Below are 22619 nucleotides of genomic sequence, written 5' to 3' on the forward strand. Positions count from 1 at the left end.
ATTTTTTAAGATTAAATTAAATACTGTTATTTTATTGGTTGATGTTAAATATAAAGACAACAACTATATCTTTAAAAGCAGACAATTTATTGTGCAGTTTTTAACTGTATATTTGTAACAATATTAACAAAAATAACAAAAAAATGATTAGATTTTAAACAAAAAGTAAAGAAAAAATAACAAAATCAGTCAGCAATCAATGTATCCAATTGTTGTCATAGTGTAGTTACCCTAAATGAGAAAACCACATCATACAATACAGTGAAAAGCATAATTACAATACAGTTTTTTGTAGGTAGTATGGGTGGTGGTGGCAGGATGAAGGTGTAGGTCAGTAGTAGGCAACGTCGGTCCTGGAGTGCCGAAATCCTGCAGATTTCATTTCCAACCCTGATAAAACCTCGCCTACCTGTAGTTTTCTGGTGACTCTTCAGATCTAGTTGTTCAGGTGTGTTTGTTTAGAGCTGGAGCAAAACTCTGCAGGACAACGGCACTCCAGGACCGACATTTCCTACACCTGGTGTAGGTGGTGGGGGCGTCATATACAGCAGGGGCGACAGCACTTGTGATAATCCTGTAACAAATGATAAAACAAATTAATAATAAGTCAAAAAATTAACTAATCATCTAAAATGCTTGTTTTTAGCAATAATGTACTTTGAGCTCACCAGTTATAATCTAGAACATGGCCAAGTCTCGAGATCCACCTTGAGAGAACAGAGAAAATATTACGGAGAATGTTACAATAACATTACTGAAAGCTTAAATAACCCAGTCGCAGTGCTGGTTGGTGACTTCTTTTTCAACGGTGCACGATGCAAAGCTTGTCACAACATGTATTAAGCGCGTCATGTAAACTTATGTGTATCACGCATCATGTCAAAATGCGTGTCTGCTGCAGATGCTTCAAAGGGGTTTATTATAAACGATCTCGCTAAATCTCATGTGTAATCAGAGTTTAGTGTTAAGTTAGTGTCTTGCGAGTATTTTGTGAAAGTGAGTGTCATAAAATCATAAACCCTTCTGACGCTTTTACAGCAGGCACGTATTTTCACATAAGGCAAGATGCACATGGTTAACATGACACAACGAACGCATACTTTGACATGATGAGCAACACACATTACACTCTGAACACATATTTTGAATTTGCACCACTTAGGAGAGAAGTCACCAGCCACCACTGCGAAGTAGAATTACATTTTGAATAAATAATATTTAATAGACCACAGGTAGACTATTAAATATTTTTGCACGATTTTACACATTTCAGTGACTAAAACATGACACAAATATTACCCATAAATAGGGGTGTGCCGGTTTCAGAATTGGTGATGTCGGTTATGACATGAGTCAAATGTGACGGTTCGTAACATAACTGTCGATGGGGTGTGTTTTGCTCGTTTAAATGCTCGTGGATTGACGGGAAAGTGTCATTTTACCATAAAATCATGAATGTTATGCCAAGTGTGTTTCAAACAGTAATAATGTTGAACAATTTAACAGAAAGCAATGAAATATTTAAAAAACACACTATTGCAAGAAGACTGCGCTGTCACTCTCTGCCCAGCATAAATTAATCCTCTATCTATCATCTATCTTAATAATCTTTAGAGAAACATATTTGTGCCATGGGCTTTTTATGTCTGTAATTGTGTCTATATATATCTGTCAGTACAGAACAGCACAAAAACAATGTGGATTTAAAGCGTATTGAAGAGGTTTTGCTCATAAATGCAGGTAAAAGAAAGTAATGTGAACTTCAGATTGTTATTAAACTGCACACTATGCGCTGCAAACGCAACCGGTGTAAAAGCACAATGGCCACGCGCAGCAAACGCTCTCCACAGACGCGCTGCACAGTGCTCACCCGTCGTTTGAATAAACTAGACACTGATTAGCTACTTGCTCTACGTTTCTTTAAAATTAACAGCAAGCAGTGAATGTGCGTTCAGGAGAGTTAGTAGGTTAGCATGGGAGGATTTGAACTTGAAAAGGGGAGTGTACTGACGGAAGAGATGATTTGAAAGGTGAGACTTTGTTTAATATGTTTAATCTCAAAAGTAACCGAAAAGTAACCTGGTTTGTCCTGTATGTCAGCGCGTTGTCAGTGTTGCTCCGCTCTGTATTTTCACTGCGTGAGAACATGAGGGGGCGTGTAACACAGACTGTTAACAATTGTTTTTAATTAGTATTTTAAAATTCTTTGATAAAAAATGTTTTTAAAAATATTTTAATAACACGGTTTTGCCGGTTATAGAGTTCTAATGACGGTGTTCAACTATAACCGTCGGTCTCACGGTTATATAATGACCGTCACACCCCTACCCATAAATAATAACTGGTGTATGAAATAAATAAATGTGTTAACTACAATAATTATTATCAATAAACACAAAACTAATTCCGTATAGACCATTCCAAACTTAAGACGTTAAATGAACAAATTTACACAAAACTATATACAAACCAATTACCACTAAGTAAGGTTTGTTATGGCAAAACAATTTATAGAAATACGTTGTTTGTACAATTTTAGAAGTGTTATAGACTGTCTTTTGTAGTCACCAAAAATGTTTAACGTTTAGTGTGCAATGATGGGTTTGGACATGCTACACTGAAGGAGATAAAAAAGAGATACAGTACCTCTGTTACCTCCACTTTCAGGATATTGACACCATCCATTCTGATGCTGGCTCCTCACATCAAGGTGGTTTAAAGTGCCATGAAAAATTGTTGTTGGTGTTAGCTTTGCTGAATCCTGTGAAAATAACATGTACTGAGTAACTAAAAATACAAGTTAAAGAGATGAGTAATAAATTGCATCAAAATCTAACCTCTATTGTTAGCCAAACTCAAAACTTACATTTTCCAGACAAAAGGTAAACTTGCTGTATTCTCAAGATGAAGAAATAAAATGAGCAGTGCTGGGTTTTTCTCCATATCAGAAACACCTGTGTAAACATAAAAATAAAACACAAGTTATTGCCACACTGATTAAAATATACTGTACTAAGTATGGGAGCTGTAAGAGATTAATACACACTCATTAAATACACTCAGCAAGTAGTTGCTTACCTATAAATATTAAAATAATTATTGGATACATTTCATCCTTGTTAATGTGCTCCCAACTGATGTGCTGTTCCAGTTCTGTGCATTTTTCAAGTGTATAGGCAGTTCCTGACCAAACGCTTGACCAGTCCAGTACAGTAAAGTAAAGTAAAGTAAAGTAATTGTTCAACATTTCAAATTGGGTATAAAAAATATTGTACCTTTTTGAGCCAGTATGTCCTGTCTTCAGATTTAGATGAAGGTCCTTCCCAAACCACATCTTGATGTCATAAAGAATCTTAAACACATAACATTTCAACAGAATGATTCAGGGAACTTGCACAGTAATACCTGAAAATGAATAGATTTTGTTCTAACTCAGATGATCACATGATATTGTCATAACAACATAATAATAAGTAAGATATTGTTTCTGTCTTAATAGATTGATTGCAGGCTTTGCCTGATGCTAAATGCATGGGAAAAAAAATTGAACCACGTAAAAAAAAATAATAATTGAACCACGTGACTTCTCCCGATCATCCGGGACATATGACCATCATGTAATGGCAGCGTATACAAAACAGGGATACAAAGGAAAACGTTGATCATTGGATTAATCCATATCAGGTCCTAGAACACATTTTCAGATCTCATGTCAGCAGAACACTAATACATTTTCACATAAATATTCGCAGATATTACTTAAATCCACAATACATCTTTGTGTATGGATAGTCCTATTATTAGCAGATGAACAAAAGTTATGTGACTGAAAAGAGTAAGGCTTTTATGAAACTACACAATAATAAGTTAGTACTCACCCAGTGTTTAAAAAAGCACTGCTGGTCTCAATCCAAGTGAGCACACAAACACACCGCCACGCAAGCACAGGATCTCTTCAGTGCGATGTCCGCTGAAGTGATGATATCCCCGCGATAGACGAAAGGACCAGCATGCAGGCCTAAAACTACCGTAGAAAATTTGTCGTGGACTGTAGCCCAGATTTACATACACTAATAAAGAAGATAAAACATTGTTAAATCTATTATACGTCTTTTCAATACTTCTAGCTGCCATAATGTTCAGTCAAGTTCACGTTCAGTCATTAATGTATTATTTTAAACCTATTCCACAGATATTCATTAAACAACGTATTCTGGCACAACATAATTCAAGTTTATAACGTTATTTATTTAACACATTAATTTATTTCTCTTACTTACCTCAGCAAAGTCTCTGTCAACACAACACGATAAGCTCAGACTCGCCCTGACCGTTAATTTGAAAATGCCCTGCGCGGGGTTTTACACAGTGAACGTGCTTTATTTTGCACACAGGCAGACAATCATTGTGTAGTTGCAGAAGTTGTTTGCTGTTATGACAGAAATTAAGTAAAATTTAGCCGAAAGAACCCTTTAGTGCCAATAAAGTCTCATACCAGATATTGCATATAGCACTTACCAGATAATGATGAAGTGAGTGAAGACAAACACGACGACACAATATCTCGTATAATAGCTCGCTGTCATTTTGTGGTCACAAAATTAATGTTAGCATATACGTATTAATATTCACCCAGCAGATATTAATAAAGAAATACGCGCTAGATGAGCAGAACAGATACGACGACACACACGCGTTCTCCCACTCCCCCTACTGACAGAACTGAGGAGCACATCACGTGACCGACTCGCGCCTGAACCCTCCGCATTTGTTTAATCAAATTCTAAAATTAGCGCTTTTTTAACTAATCGACTGCTATTTGAAGATTATACATATATATATTATCGCCTAAACTAATCTTAAAAATACATTTTGTGACACAGAGGCAACAATATTAAGAACTGATGGTATGTCTATTGAATTGGCTGGTGATTTCATTAAAGCCTCAGAAAAGGCACCTGATTTATGTTAAAGGAACACACCGAGCATCTGATGTGAAAACAGACATTAAACCAAATATCTCACAAAAAAATTAAGCATTTAAGATATAAATAGACGTTTGTCATTGTGTTTTGCAGTTGGTTGGTAATACTGTATTCAGAGTAATATTTCCCATAATGCATTGGAAAACTACAGTAGCCTACTGTACAAAGCTTATGCAGTAAAAAACTGTTGAAAATACATTAAAATACTGTGGAAACAACAAATCTATAGTAACAAACTGTAAACAACTTATACAGTAAGAAACTGTCGAGAAAAACAGTAAAAAACTGTGAAAACAACGAAAATTATTTACAGTGTACAGGAGGATTTCCTGTTCCAAACATCTACTGGCGAATCAACCACACACAGTGCCCTCCAGAAACAAGAGTTACCACATATGTAAATACTCTACCACAGTCTGGACTCTACAACATCACCAGTGTCCTATCCATCAACATTTCACCAGATACTGCTGTATCATGTGTCATAGAAAACAAACTGCTGAACGAAACTTTGACTGCAACAAACTGTGAGTGCCTTTATTCATGTACAGTAAACCTTTTGCATACACCACATAATATGTAAAACAAGTGGAGCCCTAGTTAACTTGAACAGTACAGTATTTAAAAACTTAATTCCAAACTAGAAAAGCAAAGTATACCTATACCTTTTTTGATACTTTGCAAAGCATTAAAGGTCAAATATTATGTCCTTTTTACCTAATATAAGTGTAATAAACAGCATACAATTTGCTGAGGGTTGAAAATATGGCAATACAGAATGTCAGACAATGGCAAATGGGCAGGGATTTAGGATTTTATTTTTGTTTGAAGGCAACGCAAGTATTTTTTGTCTTTGTGGTTAGATGGTGTAAAGTCAAGTTTAGAAGATGGACGGCATTCAAAATTTATGTGGATGTTTACCACTGTGATGTGCGTGGTTGTATTCCTACTGGTGGCTCTGTCTCTGTGTTTCCAGAGGAAACTGGACCGGGACAGAAAAAAACATTACAGACGTAGAGGTACAAAAGTGCTGAAGTCCTATGTGTTAGTGTGAATATGGTTTTGAGGTCTTCCTGATGATCATCTATGGTCTGTGTTGCAGATGATTCATGCAGTGAGGAAACTGAGATGGAGATGATCACCATGAACATGGAGCACTGGGCTTCCCTTCCAGAGACTGATGTATAGCCTATATAGTGGAATAATATAGTTTTAAAAAGGAAAAATATTGAAACTCTTTGGTTATTTTTCAGCACGATGCTAATGGTCTATTCAGATTCAATGGATTATGCTAAGCTATGCTAAAAGTGGCACCGCCAGACCCGGAGATCGGCTGAATGGATTCCAAAACGGTGAAAATCAAATGTTTAACTCTAGAGAAGCTAGAAAATTAGCATATTTGTGTCCCTGTGTGTTGTGGCCTGCTGGGAGTGATTCACTGTATCATTTTATAATCTGATTCAGAGTTGAATCACTCATAATAAACTATCACATTATCAGAGATCCATTTACTGTAATTTGTACTAGACAAAATAATGGATTTTTTTGCCTGAAGTTCCCAAAATTTTATTAATATTTATTACTCTGATACAATTTTAGGATTAAATGCATGGATCCTTAAAGGCAGAGTTCAAGATTTTTAAAAAACACTTTGGAAAAGGGAGTCGGCCCGAGTACCAAAACACACTTGTAGCCAATCAGCAGTATGGGGCGTGTCTACTAACCAACATCGTTGCCTGGGGTTGCATATGTGTGGGAACATTCACCCCACCTTTAACATGGACATCTATCCAGGACAAGCTGTTCTGTTCTGAAAGAGAATAAAAGTTCATGGGCAAGGCTGGAACACAACTGTTACATTATACATTTCTTCAACTAAACGTCATTTTAACTAAAAAACAAAATTAAAGATTATTTGTTAAAGGGATAGTTCACCCAAAAATGAAAATTCTGTTATTATTTACTGACCTTCACTAAGTTTCAAATCTGTATACATTTCTTTACTCAAAATATCTTCCTTTGTGTGCAGCAGAACAATGTTTGTAAAAAGTTTTGGAGCACCATATTCTTTTTATTTTCTGCTATGGAATTTAGGCGTGCTCCTGCTTAGTGATTTAATTACGAATGTAAGAACAAAGAAAAACAAATACATTTAGCAGAGCACAGCAATGTATACAGATTTGAAACAACTTGAGGGTGAGTAAATGATGACAGAATATTTATTTTTGGGTGAACTATCCCTTTAAGAGTGTAGCAGGATATTTTTAGCACTAGTTTTAATCTAAAAGATTTTTATTATTTTATATGTAAGTTTTTTTTTACTGTTTTTAGAGTTTCCATGTGTACAGTACAGTATAACATGTACAGTAAACACAAAATTGCAATGTAAATATAATTTATTTCAATTTGAACCGCTTATAAGGCATTTGTTCCTCCAAGTAATGAAAATATCCTTGTTTTGTGGCAACCTCCACATTTATGGCAATGTAACTGCTAACTAACAATTCATATAGACTGTCTGAAGCTAAAACTTTCTGCATGGCTTTTCTGTTATGGTTTATATATGTTGTGCGTACATAGATAAAGTGTACTTGGATATACAGTAAAACATTAAATCACATGAAGACACCAAACATGCTCTGTTCAGCATATTGTGAACCAATCTGAACAGTTCAATTGGTTTAAATTGTAATTTTAGGCAACAAAGATTGTAAACAACATGAGTGTGCTATCAAGAACTGAATTAGAGATTTACGCAGAGCAGACATAGATGATTAGTTTACTCTAAATGCACCTGGCACAAAACTTACCTACATCAGCATACGCAACAACCTTTTGTAACCCAGCTTTTGTGTTTACCTCACCCCTGCATTAAAAAGAGTTAAAAGAGGGCAAAGTTCAATGGTAACCCATACAGTTGTGCACATTAACTCGATGAGCCAGAAAGTGCCAGAGTTTTAGTACGTACGTTTCCTCCAATTTGTAGATATGCAATTAATTATATCTATAAATTTTTTATAGGTGCTGTGGTATCCCAGAATCATTCCATCGACTCTATTCCAAAACTATTTATTATTTGTATGTATATCTATATAGATTTTTGTGGGAAATGTTTGTGAGTCTTTTGATAGACATTATGGCTTTACTTATAAAACTATATGAAATCAAGCTATAAAAGCTTGTGAAGTTGTCATTTACAGCCCTTTTGATCTTGTTTGACCTCATTTAGGTGTGCCACAGAGAAATAAAATGCTTGAAATTACAAATAATGTGAATGTTTAGAAAGATTTTAACCCTGGAGAACCCACGGGGTCAAATCTATTCAATAGAATAAATGGGTTTTTGGATTTTCCTGGGTTCTCCAGGGTTAATACTTAGATGAATCAGTCCAAATACTGCAAATACTTTAATCATTATAATTTCCACTAATATATTTTCCCTCATAAGACCCGATTTTTCTGAATACGAATCAAGCCCAGTTTTTTTTATATGAATCTTGACAGATAATCTGGAAAATTCACAAAATCTTATTTCACTGAGATGAAGGGAACCATGTTTTTATACTACAGAAAAGTGTCTTGGGGGTCAAATTGACCCCAAGGGTCTTATTAGGGTAAAGTTAAGATGATTAAAGTTTTTTGGGAAATGAATTAGTCTAATTTGGGAAACTACTATTTATTTATTTTTTGCATGGATTTTGTTTCATCGTATCCTTTCCATAGTGTGCCTAACGAGCTCCTCTGTAAGCAACAGGGGGCGCTACTAGGAAACAAGTTTTATGGTAACAACAATTATTTATTGCATTTGTTAATCAGATTCGGGAATTAATCCATCAGAGGCGACTATTCGCACAAACATTATACAAGGCCATTTGATATAGATGCTTCTGATATCTTTATAAAAAATGACACAGTGACTCATGACAGTGAAGCGTTGCAAGCTTTTAAAAAATAATAAATTATACTTCAGTCCTATAATGATGATTAAGGACATTATTTATTTTAGCAAACAAATATTCGCATTGGATTTAGAAAAACAATAATTTTCCTTGTCCTGTAATAGCTGTACAATAAATTTACTTATGTATTAAGACATTTTAACTATGTCAATATCATTTTCATTGCATCTCAACAGCTTTCAAATCATGAGTCCCTTTAAAACATCATTGCCTGGTGACTCTTGTAATTACACCATATGATGGTGGCTTGTCTCAACACATTACAAAGTGCTGACTGAGTCCCATTTTAAAAGGAGTATTCACATAAACCACACCTGCACGTCAGCCTTCCTGAAGAGCATTTACACTATATATATCATTACGTCTCTGCATGGTGATCGGGATTTGCTGACGCACATCAGCCAAGTACTGCAGGTCTGGAAAAGAAAAAAAACAATTTAGATCTATTAATGTTTATGATTACCTTATAATGTTATCAAATAAATAAATGCAGCTGTTTTGGAGCCCACCTATGTCAGCATACACAACAGCCTCCTCTGTTCCGGCTTTCGTAATAACCTCACCCCTGCGTAAAATAGTCACCTTTATCATGTCAACACATAATACCATGTAACTGAACAGACGGTAATAAGTGAGCCCTTACCAAGGGTTAACCACAGAGCTGTGACCCCAGGCCACATAGCTGGCGGTCTCATCTCTTGCTGGTGAAGCAGTGGCCACATAAACCTGATTATCTACTGCCCTGTCAAGAGGACACAAACTGTCGTACATGGAGGTACAAAGGACAACAAAGCATATAGATTCTGAATACTGACCTCCCTCTCTGGAGCAGCTCCCAGTGAGCCGGTCCTGTGGTCATATTGAAGGCACCAGGATATAGCAAAAGCTGGCAACCTACACAGAGAGAGAAATTAGCATTTATATAAAGTACTGTATATTTAAATGTACACTACTAGACATGTGTCATTTTAAGTACACTCACCTTTCTTGGCGTAGATCTGTGCAAGCTCCGAAAAGCGAATGTCGTAACAAATCCCCACACCTACTTTACAAAATGCTGCAAATAGCATATACACAGTATGACATCACAGAGCACAACATAAAGGGAACATGGTCAAGATCCCAATAATAAAAACTTACGGGTCTCAAACATGGACAAACTGTTTCCTGGACTTAATGTTTCAGATTCCTGAAAACGTATTTTTCCAGGTAGGTCAATATCGAAGAGATGAATCTGAAAGGGAAGTACAGTAAAGATTATGAATAAACTAATTTACATATTTAATGTTTCAAAGGCATCTTTATTTTCTTAATAAAATATCTACCTATAGGACTATGATGCAAACAAAACAACTAAACAACATGATATTTAAACAAAATATGGATGTATCATACAAAACATAGCTAAAAAACAAAGTTTATGTATTTGTTTTAGGGCTGTCAAAAGATTAATCGTGATTATTCGCATACAAAATAAAAGCTTGTTTTTGCATAATATGTGTGTGTGAACTGTGTGTTATTATTTTGTATATATAAATACACACACCTGCATGTATATGTATTTAAGAAATATTTACTTGCTTTTATATATTTATATTTGTGTATATATTTTATATTATATATAAATAAATAAAAATATGCATAAATAAAACATTTCTTAAATGTATACATGTATGTGTGTATTTATATATACACATAATAATTACACACAATACACACACAAATAGATTATGTGAACACAAACTTTTATTTTGTATGTGATTAATCACAATACATTTTTTGACAGCCCTGATTTGTTTGTTTACATATTATTGAAATGCACACTGACCTTTCTGTGTTTTACAAGCAGCTTTCCATCAGGACCAAAAACCGAACAGGTGTTATAGAGCTTCCCCCCATCCTCCTCTGGTATGGAACCTACAACAAACAAACACACTAAAGTAAGGCACACGGATGTGACTTCAATTACACCAAATGTGATGCTTGGGACTGAAGGTCTCACCACCCACTAAATAGATCCCACACTCTTTTGCTGCCTCTGACAACATCTTTGTGGATTCTCCTGGGATCTTCTCGGCATACTCTGCAAAGAAGCCGGTTCCATATGGGGAGTTAAAGCACTCCTACAAACAAACATGGATTATTAGTACATTAATAGATGCAGATCATTTTTATTCTCTTTTGTATTAAATTAAAACATACTGGTCAGTATAGGAATGTATGTATGATCTACAGAAGTATAATCCAATAACTCACCTAAAATGTACACATTAACCTAGAGAATTTAATACTTACAGGTAGGACTACTACTTTTGCACCTTGCACTGTGGCCTCTTTCACAAGTTTTTGTGCTTTACTTAAATTTTCAGCCTTGATCTTTGAGACATGTAACTGCACCACAGCAAGGCGAAACTCTACAGGATGAACAAGAGATTATTCATTACCCACGACACGATCAGTGATTTAACCCTTTAAAACCAACCAGCACACCCCTCTCGTGCATTTCAATAAAGCTTGTACTTTTGCATAGGTAAAGACAGAGGTGCAAATGCAACATGTGTCACTCAGAGACATGCATATGTCATTGAACGCACTATAAGTTGCAATAGATAAAAGCATTTGCCAAATGAAAACAGCGTCAATGTGTGAATATAAATAAAGGCAAAATAAAATAAAAAAACGTGTCAACGTGCCTGGTTTAATTACTAACTAAAAATATATCAAATAATGTAAATAGTTAGGGCAAATGATACAAATTTAACTCACTTGACATTGCTTTAAATACACCAGACATTGATACACTGACAGCGTGCAGACAGCAGAGTAAACACCAATAAAACTCGCGTTAACCTTCCGCCCACTCAAATGCATTCAAAATAAAAGTCCTCATGCGTATTTTTGGCACGTGTAAGTGGACAAACTAAAAATTTTCAAGTACTTTTAAAATTGTGTAATATTCCAAAATTTGCATTTTGAACATTTAAACCAAGTAAGTTTAAATATATTATATATTTTTTTTATTTCCGTAAATAAATTACTACTTTAAGACTACAGGTGGCGATGCAGATCAACCGTCTCTGTTAAAACACAGGAAAGGAAGAAACACCAAAACATGCATGGTAAAATTGTTATGTAGTAAGTTCCAAAATAAGTTAAAATATCTTTGTTGGACGTGTGTAGATATTTTAAACTATGATTTAATCTAACATGATTTGTGCGTTCTTTACATTATAATCTGAGAAGATGGATTTAACCAAGTTACAATACTTGACCAAGCATGTATTTTTATGCAGATGTGCATGGAGGTTATCCAAAAAACATGTTATTGGGAGATGGTACATGAATTTTTCAAAATGCAAACCAGTCAGCTTTTCTCCATGTACCTTACAATATGCTAAAGTGGGTGGGTCACCGTATCTTAAACAAAGTTTAAAGATTAAATCGTTAAAGACAGTATCATTAGTCCCAGCAAGGACTTTTTCTTTGACAGCTTGCACGTTCAAGAGCAAAAATCACAGCATAGATCAGGACAGTTTAGAGGAAGATGAAATTGATGAGGCAGAAATAGAGGAGCTGTTTCAGCAACAGATCCCTGTAGGTATCGGTGAAGAAGACCACAGGGTCTTTATCGTTCATCCTGACGTGAAATGGGGCAGCAAAAAGCAACATCTAACCACAGGTAAATCTGTACAGTTTACGCTTTTCTGTTTACACATAGTCTGCTTAAATGTATATAAAGATACTAATTCCTAAAATCCTGGCTTTGCACAGGAAAATTAAATATGAGATATCTCACAATACAGAAATTTTACATTTAACAGCGGCACTTCAAATGGATGAGGCTGTTGGTCTGGTGAACACCTTGCAGAACTGGACTGTTATTGACAAGATCATCCTCTCTACCAAGACACCAGAAAAGAAAAAAATATTCGGCAAGGGAAACTTTCAGACTCTTACAGGTATATAGTTTACTACAATTGAACAAATGGTTTAGTTTGCACCCAAATTGACATTTTCTCTGCTCTGCCGTGTTGCAAAGAGAAGATCAAAGCAACAGCTGGGGTCACGGCTGTCTTTGTGAACGTGGAGCGTCTTTCGCCGCCATCAGAAGTGAGTGTCTTTTAACTTTCCAAACCAACATGGTGTGCTTTGAATGAATACCAAAAAAGCTGATAACTGATCATTAAGATCTACTATTGTGACTGTCATGGTCACTGTAAAGTACCACAGTTGTAGTAATATATTCATAATATTCTCATCAGAAGTAATACTTTTCTATACTTGTATAGATGGCAGTAATTGTTTTGGGAAGCAAGCAGTGACAAGCTAATTATTTGTGTTCCAGAAAGAACTGCAGGAAGCTTGGGGAGTTAAAGTTCTTGATAGATACTCACTGGTTCTCCATATCTTTCGTTGCAATGCTAAAACAAAAGAAGCCAAACTGCAGATCTCTTTGGCGGAGATACCCTTGCTCAGGTAAATACCTAGTGAAATACCCACACTTTTGGTCTTTGCACTTGACCACTTTATTACTACATTATGTATTTGGCCAACCTTTAGAAGAAGAATTCTTTGCACTTGTAAAAAAACCTCCTTATTTTGTGCATGCAACTTTATAAAATGCTTGTTCGGTAGTCCCAGCACAAACAACACAATTGAATTATAGTGGTGTTTCAAATGATGTGATAAAAAGCTTATAAATGTTTTATAAAATACCTAACCAACATCTGCAGTTAGCACCAATAAAATGTGCATCACTTTATGTTTTACTACCAAATTATATGTAATAATTATTTACACTGAAAAGGTCTTGGCAAAATGTCTGATCCAGAACATGATGCATGATGGGATATGCTGAGGTAGTGTGGGTTTAGTGTACGGCACTGCACTTTGGGAATTTTACGGCTGTGTCCCAAATGGTGCACATGTGGATATGCAGTCACGTGGACTTAAGACTTAAAGGAAAACACCACAGTTTTTCAATATTTCATTATGTTCTTGCCTCAACTTAGACAAATTAATACATACCTATCTTTTTTCAATGTGTGCACTTAATCTTTGTACAGCGCATCGTGAATGTTTAGCATTTAGCCTAGCCCCATTCATTCCTTAGGATCCAAACAGGGATGAATTTCGAAGCCCCCATACACTTCCATGTTTTCGCATTTTAAAATCTTTGCTAGTCACTGGCACCCTTCTTTCTACTTCTTTAGTCAGTAGCTTGAAACAAAAATTGTGATGGCCAGTTTTATTTTGATTTGAGTAGTAGTTAACTCTTTCACCGCCAGCATTTTAAAAAAAAGTTGCCAGCCAGCGACAGCGTTTTTCATGATTTTCACCAAAGTTTAATGCCTTCCAGAAAATGTTCTTCTTTAAATATATAAACATACAATATACCAAATGAAAGAACAGACCCTCTGCTTTCAAACAAAAAAAAAACGTTTCATCCTACCTTTAGTGGTTCTTTTGCAATCAGCTTTTGAATATGGGTAGGTTTTTGCAAAAACACCACATTTTGAGCAAAAAGCAGAGATAATTCCATTTTTATGACGGATTTTTCATAGAGATCCCATTCAGAGCGATCTTTAAAACAGACACGGACATGCAGCAGCTTGCCATAGGGCAATACTTCCGGTTTTAAAAAAATGCGGAAGGGCGCCACCTGGTGGATAATAGCGGTATTGCGGAAAGACGGAAAATCTCGTCATTGGCGGGGAAGCGTTTTCTCTTAATTGACGAGATATCTCGTCAATGGCGGGGAAAGAGTTAAAGGTCCCGTTCTTTCCGTGTTTTTGGAGCTTTGATTGTGTTTACAGTGCGCAATATAACATGTGTACATGTTTCACGTGTAAAAAATCGCTGTATTTTTCACACAATTTACTTATCTGTATGCCGCTGTTTTCACTGTCCTCAAAACCGGCTGATGTCTTCCTTGTTCTGTGAAGTCTCTCCTTCAGAAATACGTAACGAGTTCGGATTGTGTAGTTTGTTTAGTGTGTTGTGATTCGATAGCAGCATAGCGTAGCGACTCCCGTATTCCTGTGGGCGGAGTTTAGTCAAAAAACTGTTCTAGTGACGTCTTTAAAGCAGGAAGTAGAGGGCTGTAGTCCAAACCGGCCGTTCGCCATAAGCTTTGAAAGGCGAATTCTGTTAAAGAAAATATATCGCCTGGCAGTGAACTTTGAGCTTTAGCATTTTACAGGGGTTATTTATGCTATAATAGCAACGTTACACCCTAACTAGGGTTTAAAAAATAGGATCAGAAAGAATGTGACCTTTAAGTGTATTCACACCGTTATTTCTGTAATAACTGTAAAAACCAAACACATTCATGTCCATTGATCTTTCTGATTGAACATGGATCTGCTTTCTGTTTGAACTCACAAGATCCCGGCTCAGAAATGAAGTAGCAAACTTAGACCAGCAAGGTGGGGGCTCAAGGTACATCATGGGCTCAGGTAAGGACAAGAATATGCTTTTCACATTTAAATAGTTAATCTGGTGTCAAACTACATGCTTTTCTTACTACCGTTTGGAGTCATTGCTACTGTTACCCATTTCTGGTTTCAAAGTGCCGGAAATTCCCTTACAAAACCAAGTCTTTAAAGTTACTAAAGTCTTAGCTGATCTTCAGGTGAAACCCTGTATGAAGTACAGCAGCGGTTGTTGAAGGAAAGAGAGCTTAAGATCCGTTCAGCCCTGGAGCGACTTAGGAGGAAGAGACACCTTCTCCGCTCCCAACGTAAACAGAAAGACTTTCCCATCATCTCCGTCATGGGTTACACTAACTGCGGTGAGGTTTGGATAGGAATCTGTGATATCAGTTTTAGTTATGATCAATAACTCATTAACAGTCTTTGTCTCCAAAGGTAAAACAACTTTGATTAAAGCACTGACTGGTGATGCTGGTCTCCAACCTAAAGATCAGCTCTTTGCCACCTTGGATGTTACAGTACACGCAGGACAGCTACCAAGTCACATGACTGTACTTTATGTAGACACCATTGGATTTCTGTCCCAGCTCCCTCACCAGCTTATTGACTCTTTCTCTGCCACCCTGGAAGATGTCGCACATTCAGTGTGTATCCAGATACATAATACATACAGATACATAATATGTCATAAAAATACATACAAATTAAACATGATTATCAGTGTTTAAGAACATTTAATGCCTTCTGCTTTTGCAGGACCTCATAATTCATGTGAGAGACATTAGTCATCCAGAAACTGTTAATCAGAAGGTCAATGTACTGAATGTACTGAAGAATCTTCAGATTCCAGATCGGCTATTTGACAACATAATAGAGGTGCTCAACAAGATTGACCTTGTTGAAGGGTGAGGCATAGCTATTTACTTTCTGCTCCGTACAAATTTTTTAAAGAAATAAATAATTAAATATTTGACATGTTAGATAATCACTTAAAATGGCACTTGATACAACTATTACTATTGCTCATACATAATCTTAAGTATTTAAAAGGAATACTACAGCCCCTGATGACCCCATGATTTACTCACGCAGTCTGAGATACACATGTCCATAGTGTTTGAATTGAGGGAGGCTGGGGTGGTCCCGGACCCCCTATAAAGCACAAAAATATAAATAAGGGGGTCCTCTGGTTTTTATTAAAGCAACACTTAAGAGTTTTTGCTATTTGCTCCCCCTACAGATTGGAAGCGGAATTGTCCATTACCACTGTTGCATATAATTTAGCATACTCTAGCAAAGCTGGCTCTGATTGGATTGTAGGTCTGCCATAAAGCAAGTTTTTGTAGTTTTCACTCGAACTACAGGACCCCGACCCGACGGTTGGAAACTTCTTTAGTGTGGTTTTGGCCGTTAGAGGGCTGCAAAGCGAATGTGAAAGTGCCGTTCACCCTGTTTCGAGTGGATGAACGAGCTTTAAAATTAAAATACTACATGAATTAAAAATTCTCCTCCTGTGCTGCAAGGGGCAGTGTGCCACAAAGCGATACTATCCATTATTTGTGCCAATTTTGCAATAAACTAATCCAAAAGATTTCTGTCTGAAATTAAAGTAAACTCTCAAGTGCGCCTCACGCTGTTTTCTGGAGGAATTGACAGACGAGTCAATTTCTCTGTGTGTGGATTTTTCACCACTTTTACTGTAAGAATCTTTAGATATTATCTTTAGGGTTAGGGGCTTTTAAAAAATATAAAAGCCCTAATTTGAGGAGTAAAATAGTTAGGGTTTGAGTTAAGGTTTCTTGGATTAAAACGTTGATCTAGGACCAACAAAAGATGTCGATCCAGGATCAAATTTTAATTTGTGAAAACACGGCGACCCTAAAATGAGAGGGGGGGGCTTAGCCAGGGGACCCCCATAATCTTTGACATAATTCAAACACTAGATGTCCATCATCTTTCAGACGAACTGAGTTATTTATGTAAATGTGCTTGCTCTTCCAAGCTTTTCTCTGATAGAAAACAGGGCTCAGTCAACAACTTTATACCTCACAAAAGTGCATCCATCCTTTACAGAGGGTTAATAAAGGTATTTCTGTGGGTAATGCGATTTTGTAAAAAAATATATTTCAAACTTTAGAAACTATAATAACTAGCTTTCAGTAACGATGACATCTTGGACTTGGAGCGATTTACAAGAGATTTTCCATTTGTTGCCCAGTGACTCTTAGGAGTCCAAGATGGCATTGTTACCGGAAGCTAGTTATTATAGTTTATAAAGTTTGAAATATTATTGTTTGTGGTTCTACAGATACCAGGACAGTGATCCTGAGGTTCTTTCTATATCGGCTCTGAAACAACACGGGCTGGATGTATTAAAAGAAAAGATCGAAGAAGCGGTCTTGAAGTCTACTGGAAAACAAACTATGACCCTCAAGGTGCAGCTCAACAGCCCTCAATTAGCGTAAGTGTTGGTTAAAAATGACTTGGGGAATATACACTGTTTTATCCACAGGTTTCTTAGTGTTGTTTTCTTTTCCCTGCACAGGTGGCTGTATAAGGAGGCAACAGTTCAGGCAGTGGATGATGTGGGAGATGATTGTATTGCCAACGTCAAGGTCATCATTAGCCAAGCTGCATATGGCCGCTACAGGAAGCTGTTTCAGGTCACCTAGCAACAGACGGCCAGCTTCACAGACTACCAAATCATTTAAACACTCACTGCAGTAATGTTGTGTAAATATTTATTTGCTAATAATGCACTCAAACGTTTTCAATAAATTCAATTAGACGACAAAGTGAATTAGTGTAAATGTCAAATATTAAATGTGTAAAAAAACAGTAGTAAAATATGTGCAGGTTGTCTTTTTATCAAAAATGTGCAAGTTTTAACCCCACTGAGAAATCACTTTCAGCATGATCGAAAAATATAAACACTCTAATATAACGCTCTCATAAACATACTGACAAGTAATGTGCAGTGTCAGCATTTAAGCTTCATAGAAACTGCATACACTATAGAGCGATGAACACTGTACAAACATTAAGCTTGTAAACTGTCAGAATAAATGGTCACTGGGGCGGTAATCTTTTAAAAAGTACACCTTTGTACCCAAATAGTTCATAACAGTACCTCAAAAGTACATATTTGTACAAAATCTATACCTAAATGCTACATATTAGGACTTTTTTAAAAGGGTACCACCCCAGTAAAAGCTAGGGAGCATTTTTGTCTGATAGGTGTAAACAGCTTTTTCACATATTTAGTAACCGAGAAAAGGTGCAGTTTTAATAAATTCTCTGCATTGATTGTTTGTGACCCATACAATTTCTTAACCTGTACCTAAAATACCTTTCATCTAAAGCTTTTTGCTTAACCAGTTCCTTCATTAAAGCAGTTTTTTGTTTAGGGCGATAACAAGTGAGCAGAATGGTACAGGTCCAATGAAGTCACCCGCTATGATGTTTAAACTTGTGGATTCAGCTCCTGGTTTCTGATCCTCTAGCCATTTCCTTACACAATCCCAGTTTTCCATAGTCAGAGTCTGGAGAGACACCAGAGGGTGTGAGGCAATAAAACATCTCTCCGTTGTCAAATTAAGGCCGGCCACGAAGAACCCCTCTGCATAACAGAAATACACATATGTGGGCAATTCACATTAACATGATAAAAATTAAAATGACGCTTCAGACACAATCTATATCCACGCTTTTCTTACCAGGTCGACCGCGTTGTTTCTGCCATTCAAGGTATTGGATCAGCTCTTCGCCGTTAGACTTGTTGGCCCAAAGGTACGGGATAGCAGGCCACAGCTCTTTATGCCGCGCTGCAGATTGGTCCTCGTATGACAGAACAACTTGATAGCCTGATGTCCATAGGCTGCGCAAGGTTAAAACTGACTCCTATAGAAAATATTTTTTTTGCGTGGGCACTTAATAACAAGAAAAAATCTGTAATGGAAACATATTTAGATATGTACATATTTTGCACTATATCATACAAGGTTTTTCTGTTTTAAAATCGTGTAATGCAGTTTGGCTAAGACATTTAGTTACATCATAGCCACGAGTCTGCTTGCTAGTCAGTTGCAAGTGGTATAATTAAAGGGAGGGACATTCTCATTCTAGAAATCATCTGATTGGACAAGAATTAGTGTAGTGCATGATGAGTCATCAAAATTTTGGTATGTTTTCACATAGGAAAAAAATTGTAAAAATTATTTTAGTCTTTTAAATGTATGCTAGCATGGGATTAATTAACTACAAACTAAAGAAAACCTCAAAATGTTTTTTTTTTCTCATTTTAAGTTCAAGAGGTCTTTAAAAGGTATTTTACATATCCATAGGGCTGTCACAACGATTAAATAATCGTCTCATCGAGAATGTTTGAGCTCATCCCGATGATTTAAGATCACCGCAATGATTGCATATCTCTCTAAAAAACACAAGGGGGAGCTGCAGCCTCTGTATAAACGAGACAGTATCCAATGGCACTCCTTGACTGAAAGTGTAAAGTGATTGCAAAGCCATTTAATACAATGGAAATCCTGCAAAACTTTGATAAGCAGTATGAATTGCTAAGTAAAACATACATTTCCAAAACAGCAATTTTAAATGTAGAGATTTTTTTTCAGTTTTTGAAAGATATATTAACAAACTAATAACTAGTGCTGGGCATTGGGCAAAGATTAATTGCGATTAATCGCATACAAAATAAAAGTGCTTTTTTGCATAATATATGTGTGTGTGTACTGTGTCTAATTATTATGTATATTTAACCACACACACATTCATATATATTCATATTTCAGAATTGTTTTATTTATATATAAAAAAAATTTAATTTAATATAGAAAATATATATATAAACATGTAAATGTTTCTTAAATACATACATGAATGTGTGTGATTGTATTTATTTATACATAATAATTACACACAGCACACACTCATATATTATGCAAAAAAATCACTTTTATTTTGTATGTGATTAATCGCAATGAATCTTTGCCAATCACTACTAATTACTTTTAAATATGTGTTATATGCATTAATATTTACTGCTAGGTAAAAAAAAATCATTTAAATAATCACAACGTGTGAAAATTATTTCATGAACAAACAAAAAAAAATCTATGACAATTAAACGTCAAAGCCCTAAAACAGGCAATTAATCGTAATAATCGTCACAATTTATTAGACACCTAACCATCAGCCAAATGTCATAATCGCCCCACGTGCCCAAACATGACACATTTTGTCATTTATTGTTCGTTTTCCTATTTGAGATATTTCCATTTACTTACATTTCGAGGGCACAGCTTACTCCCAAAGATTTTCTTCAGGGAGTAGATAAGGTCCTCGTGAACTTTATGATCCAGCCCTTCAAAATGACTACAGGCCAGGATGACAATTTCTTTAGGATGAGACTCAAGCCACGAAGCAACTATCTGTAGAGTTTCCTATAAAACAATACATGTTTAAAAAACGGAACACACATGAAATAAAGTAGCTGAACCAATTGTTTGTCCTTACAACAACAGTTGCATGTGTGTATATCACATGAGTGAAGTAAAGCTCATTGGATGAATCATACTGTTTGTGGGCAATTCGGAGATCAAAGTATCGAATGCCTGCTGCAAGTTGCTCCACAATGTTTTGGACCTGCAAATATTGTTTGCAACACAACTGATATAATGGTGCAAATACAGACAACACAATATAGATATGGATACACTGTAAGCACTCAATACAATAACCAATAAGTGAATGAGGTGTTTGCATGCCTGAGTAGTTGCCCATTTGTAAATAGCTGGCCGGGTGAAACAACAGCAAACTCTGTCCAGTAACCTGAAGGTATCTGACTCTGACCTTATCAATGGAGAGGTGATATCTAGACAGTAGCTCATTGCATCATGGCTACCTGTAAACAAGTTTAGGATTTATTGATTGCTTGCATTGATGTTGAGGAAAACACTGCATGACATTTAGGCTATATATATATATATATATATATATTTTTTTTTTTTTTAATATAGAATCAACTTTAATTTAAAACGTAAATGTAAAATTTTACTTTAGTCAAGTACAATATAAATACTATAATAAATAAATAAAATGTGTCTTAAATGATCGTCTGATATACTTGTTCTAGATATAAATAGTCCTTTTGCTTTTCTACCTTTCCTCACTTTCTATTGTTAACAGGAGCTCACCTGGTATTGAGAGATTTGTCAATGAGACATCCCACAATTTCTCTGGCAAACACGACATCCAGTCTTCATTACTCGCCACAATCTCTCTAATGCGATCCATTGAGCCAAACAAAAGTTATTTGTGCGTGTAAACCCGCTGTCGTTTAAAAATGCAGCTATACGTGAGTTGAAAAACCGAGTGCTGACACTTTGTTGAAACACACCGCGTTTGAGTCAAACGACAGATAACACATTGATGAATGGGTCCAAAGCACAACGTATATGTTTATCACGAGATGGCATCCATCTTTAGTAAGTGCAATACTCCGTGTTTTGCTAAATGTCTTAAATGTTTTTGTTTTGGTCTTGTGTAAAGTTTAACATGAAAGACCGAATGGCGCGTTCGCCCCCGGCACGGGCTATTTCCTTGTTCCCCGTTCCACGCTTTCACATAACTTCACAGCTGATCGGAGGACAGTTTCATTACACATTGCATCAAAACCGTAGCAGGCGTTACAAATTGTTGTTACATTTTAAACGAAAGTATGCTCATTAACTTTTAGAAACGTTTATTTACTACTAGTTAACTTTTTATTTAAAAAAAATAAATCAGTTTAACTTACTAAATAAAATGTGATGCTATAGCATCCTTTGAAGGGTTAACTTTGAACAATGCATGCGATGCACTCGGAAATGTATTGCAAAATTTTACCTCAGACCCTCCCCACATGAAAACAATACTGTAGTATATACAGTATAGTTTTTACTATAGTAAACTGTAGTAAATGTAGCCTACCTACTTCTTCCTTCAGTTTTTTATGTCTCCTTTTAATTCCATTGTTTTGACTATTTGTTTTCTTATAAGGAGAGTCAAAGTATTTCAATTTCAATTTAATAGGAGTGTAACGATACATCGTGCGATTTTGCTTGCTATGCTTCTCAGTGAATTACGGTGAAATTACACTACATCCAAACGCCAGATGGCGCTCTCATACAGAAACTCAACATGCGCCGCAGACGAAGTACCAGACAGATAAAATGTGTAAGCATA

The 22619-nt window shown here is 36.0% G+C and overlaps 3 protein-coding genes and 1 long non-coding RNA gene across 9 annotated transcripts; 1 reads left to right on the plus strand and 3 right to left on the minus strand.

The window, feature by feature from the left end:
* Nucleotides 1–70: 70 nt before the first annotated feature.
* On the minus strand, nucleotides 71–5288 carry LOC135757970 (uncharacterized). 4 transcript variants are annotated; one of them, XR_012336977.1, is made up of 7 exons: nucleotides 4519–5288; nucleotides 4281–4429; nucleotides 3276–4070; nucleotides 2867–2954; nucleotides 2647–2761; nucleotides 669–707; nucleotides 71–574 (listed from the first exon to the last, which is right to left on the minus strand). It is a non-coding gene; the product is annotated as an uncharacterized lncRNA (long non-coding RNA). The 4 variants fall into 4 exon arrangements; XR_010536385.2 differs by having other exon boundaries at nucleotides 3276–3352; nucleotides 3879–4070; nucleotides 4281–5288; XR_012336978.1 differs by adding an exon at nucleotides 3079–3194 and having other exon boundaries at nucleotides 4281–5288.
* Nucleotides 5289–6535: 1247 nt separating this feature from the next.
* Nucleotides 6536–11800, minus strand: nit2 (nitrilase family, member 2). 3 transcript variants are annotated; one of them, XR_012336975.1, is made up of 12 exons: nucleotides 11710–11800; nucleotides 11239–11357; nucleotides 10946–11066; nucleotides 10772–10860; nucleotides 10084–10177; nucleotides 9926–10000; nucleotides 9759–9837; nucleotides 9587–9685; nucleotides 9453–9508; nucleotides 9258–9359; nucleotides 7796–7851; nucleotides 6536–6795 (listed from the first exon to the last, which is right to left on the minus strand). XR_012336975.1 is itself a non-coding variant. In XM_065264623.2 (11 exons), the coding sequence occupies exons 1-10, from the start codon at nucleotides 11735–11737 to the stop codon at nucleotides 9265–9267; spliced, it is 855 nt and encodes a 284-aa protein (XP_065120695.2). In that variant the 5' UTR covers nucleotides 11738–11800; the 3' UTR covers nucleotides 6536–7851; nucleotides 9258–9264. The 3 variants fall into 3 exon arrangements, 2 of the variants coding, with proteins under 2 accessions (XP_065120695.2, XP_065120694.2); XM_065264623.2 differs by having other exon boundaries at nucleotides 6536–7851; XM_065264622.2 differs by lacking the exons at nucleotides 6536–6795; nucleotides 7796–7851 and having other exon boundaries at nucleotides 8760–9359.
* Nucleotides 11801–12019: 219 nt separating this feature from the next.
* gtpbp6 (GTP binding protein 6 (putative)) lies at nucleotides 12020–18063 on the plus strand. The gene is made up of 10 exons (XM_065264620.2): nucleotides 12020–12622; nucleotides 12765–12902; nucleotides 12983–13053; nucleotides 13289–13419; nucleotides 15331–15401; nucleotides 15578–15736; nucleotides 15813–16021; nucleotides 16134–16282; nucleotides 17686–17838; nucleotides 17923–18063. The coding sequence occupies exons 1-10, from the start codon at nucleotides 12187–12189 to the stop codon at nucleotides 18047–18049; spliced, it is 1644 nt and encodes a 547-aa protein (XP_065120692.2). The 5' UTR covers nucleotides 12020–12186; the 3' UTR covers nucleotides 18050–18063.
* A 694-nt stretch (nucleotides 18064–18757) lies between these two features.
* Nucleotides 18758–22125, minus strand: plcxd1.2 (phospholipase C, X domain containing 1, tandem duplicate 2). Its single transcript, XM_065272761.2, has 6 exons — nucleotides 21590–22125; nucleotides 21161–21297; nucleotides 20910–21038; nucleotides 20681–20836; nucleotides 19094–19277; nucleotides 18758–18996 (listed from the first exon to the last, which is right to left on the minus strand). Exons 1-6 carry the CDS (start codon nucleotides 21687–21689, stop codon nucleotides 18764–18766), a joined length of 939 nt encoding a protein of 312 aa, XP_065128833.1. The 5' UTR covers nucleotides 21690–22125; the 3' UTR covers nucleotides 18758–18763.
* Nucleotides 22126–22619: the final 494 nt, after the last annotated feature.

This window comes from Paramisgurnus dabryanus, chromosome 7, assembly GCF_030506205.2.
Source record: "Paramisgurnus dabryanus chromosome 7, PD_genome_1.1, whole genome shotgun sequence".
NCBI lineage: Eukaryota > Metazoa > Chordata > Actinopteri > Cypriniformes > Cobitidae > Paramisgurnus > Paramisgurnus dabryanus.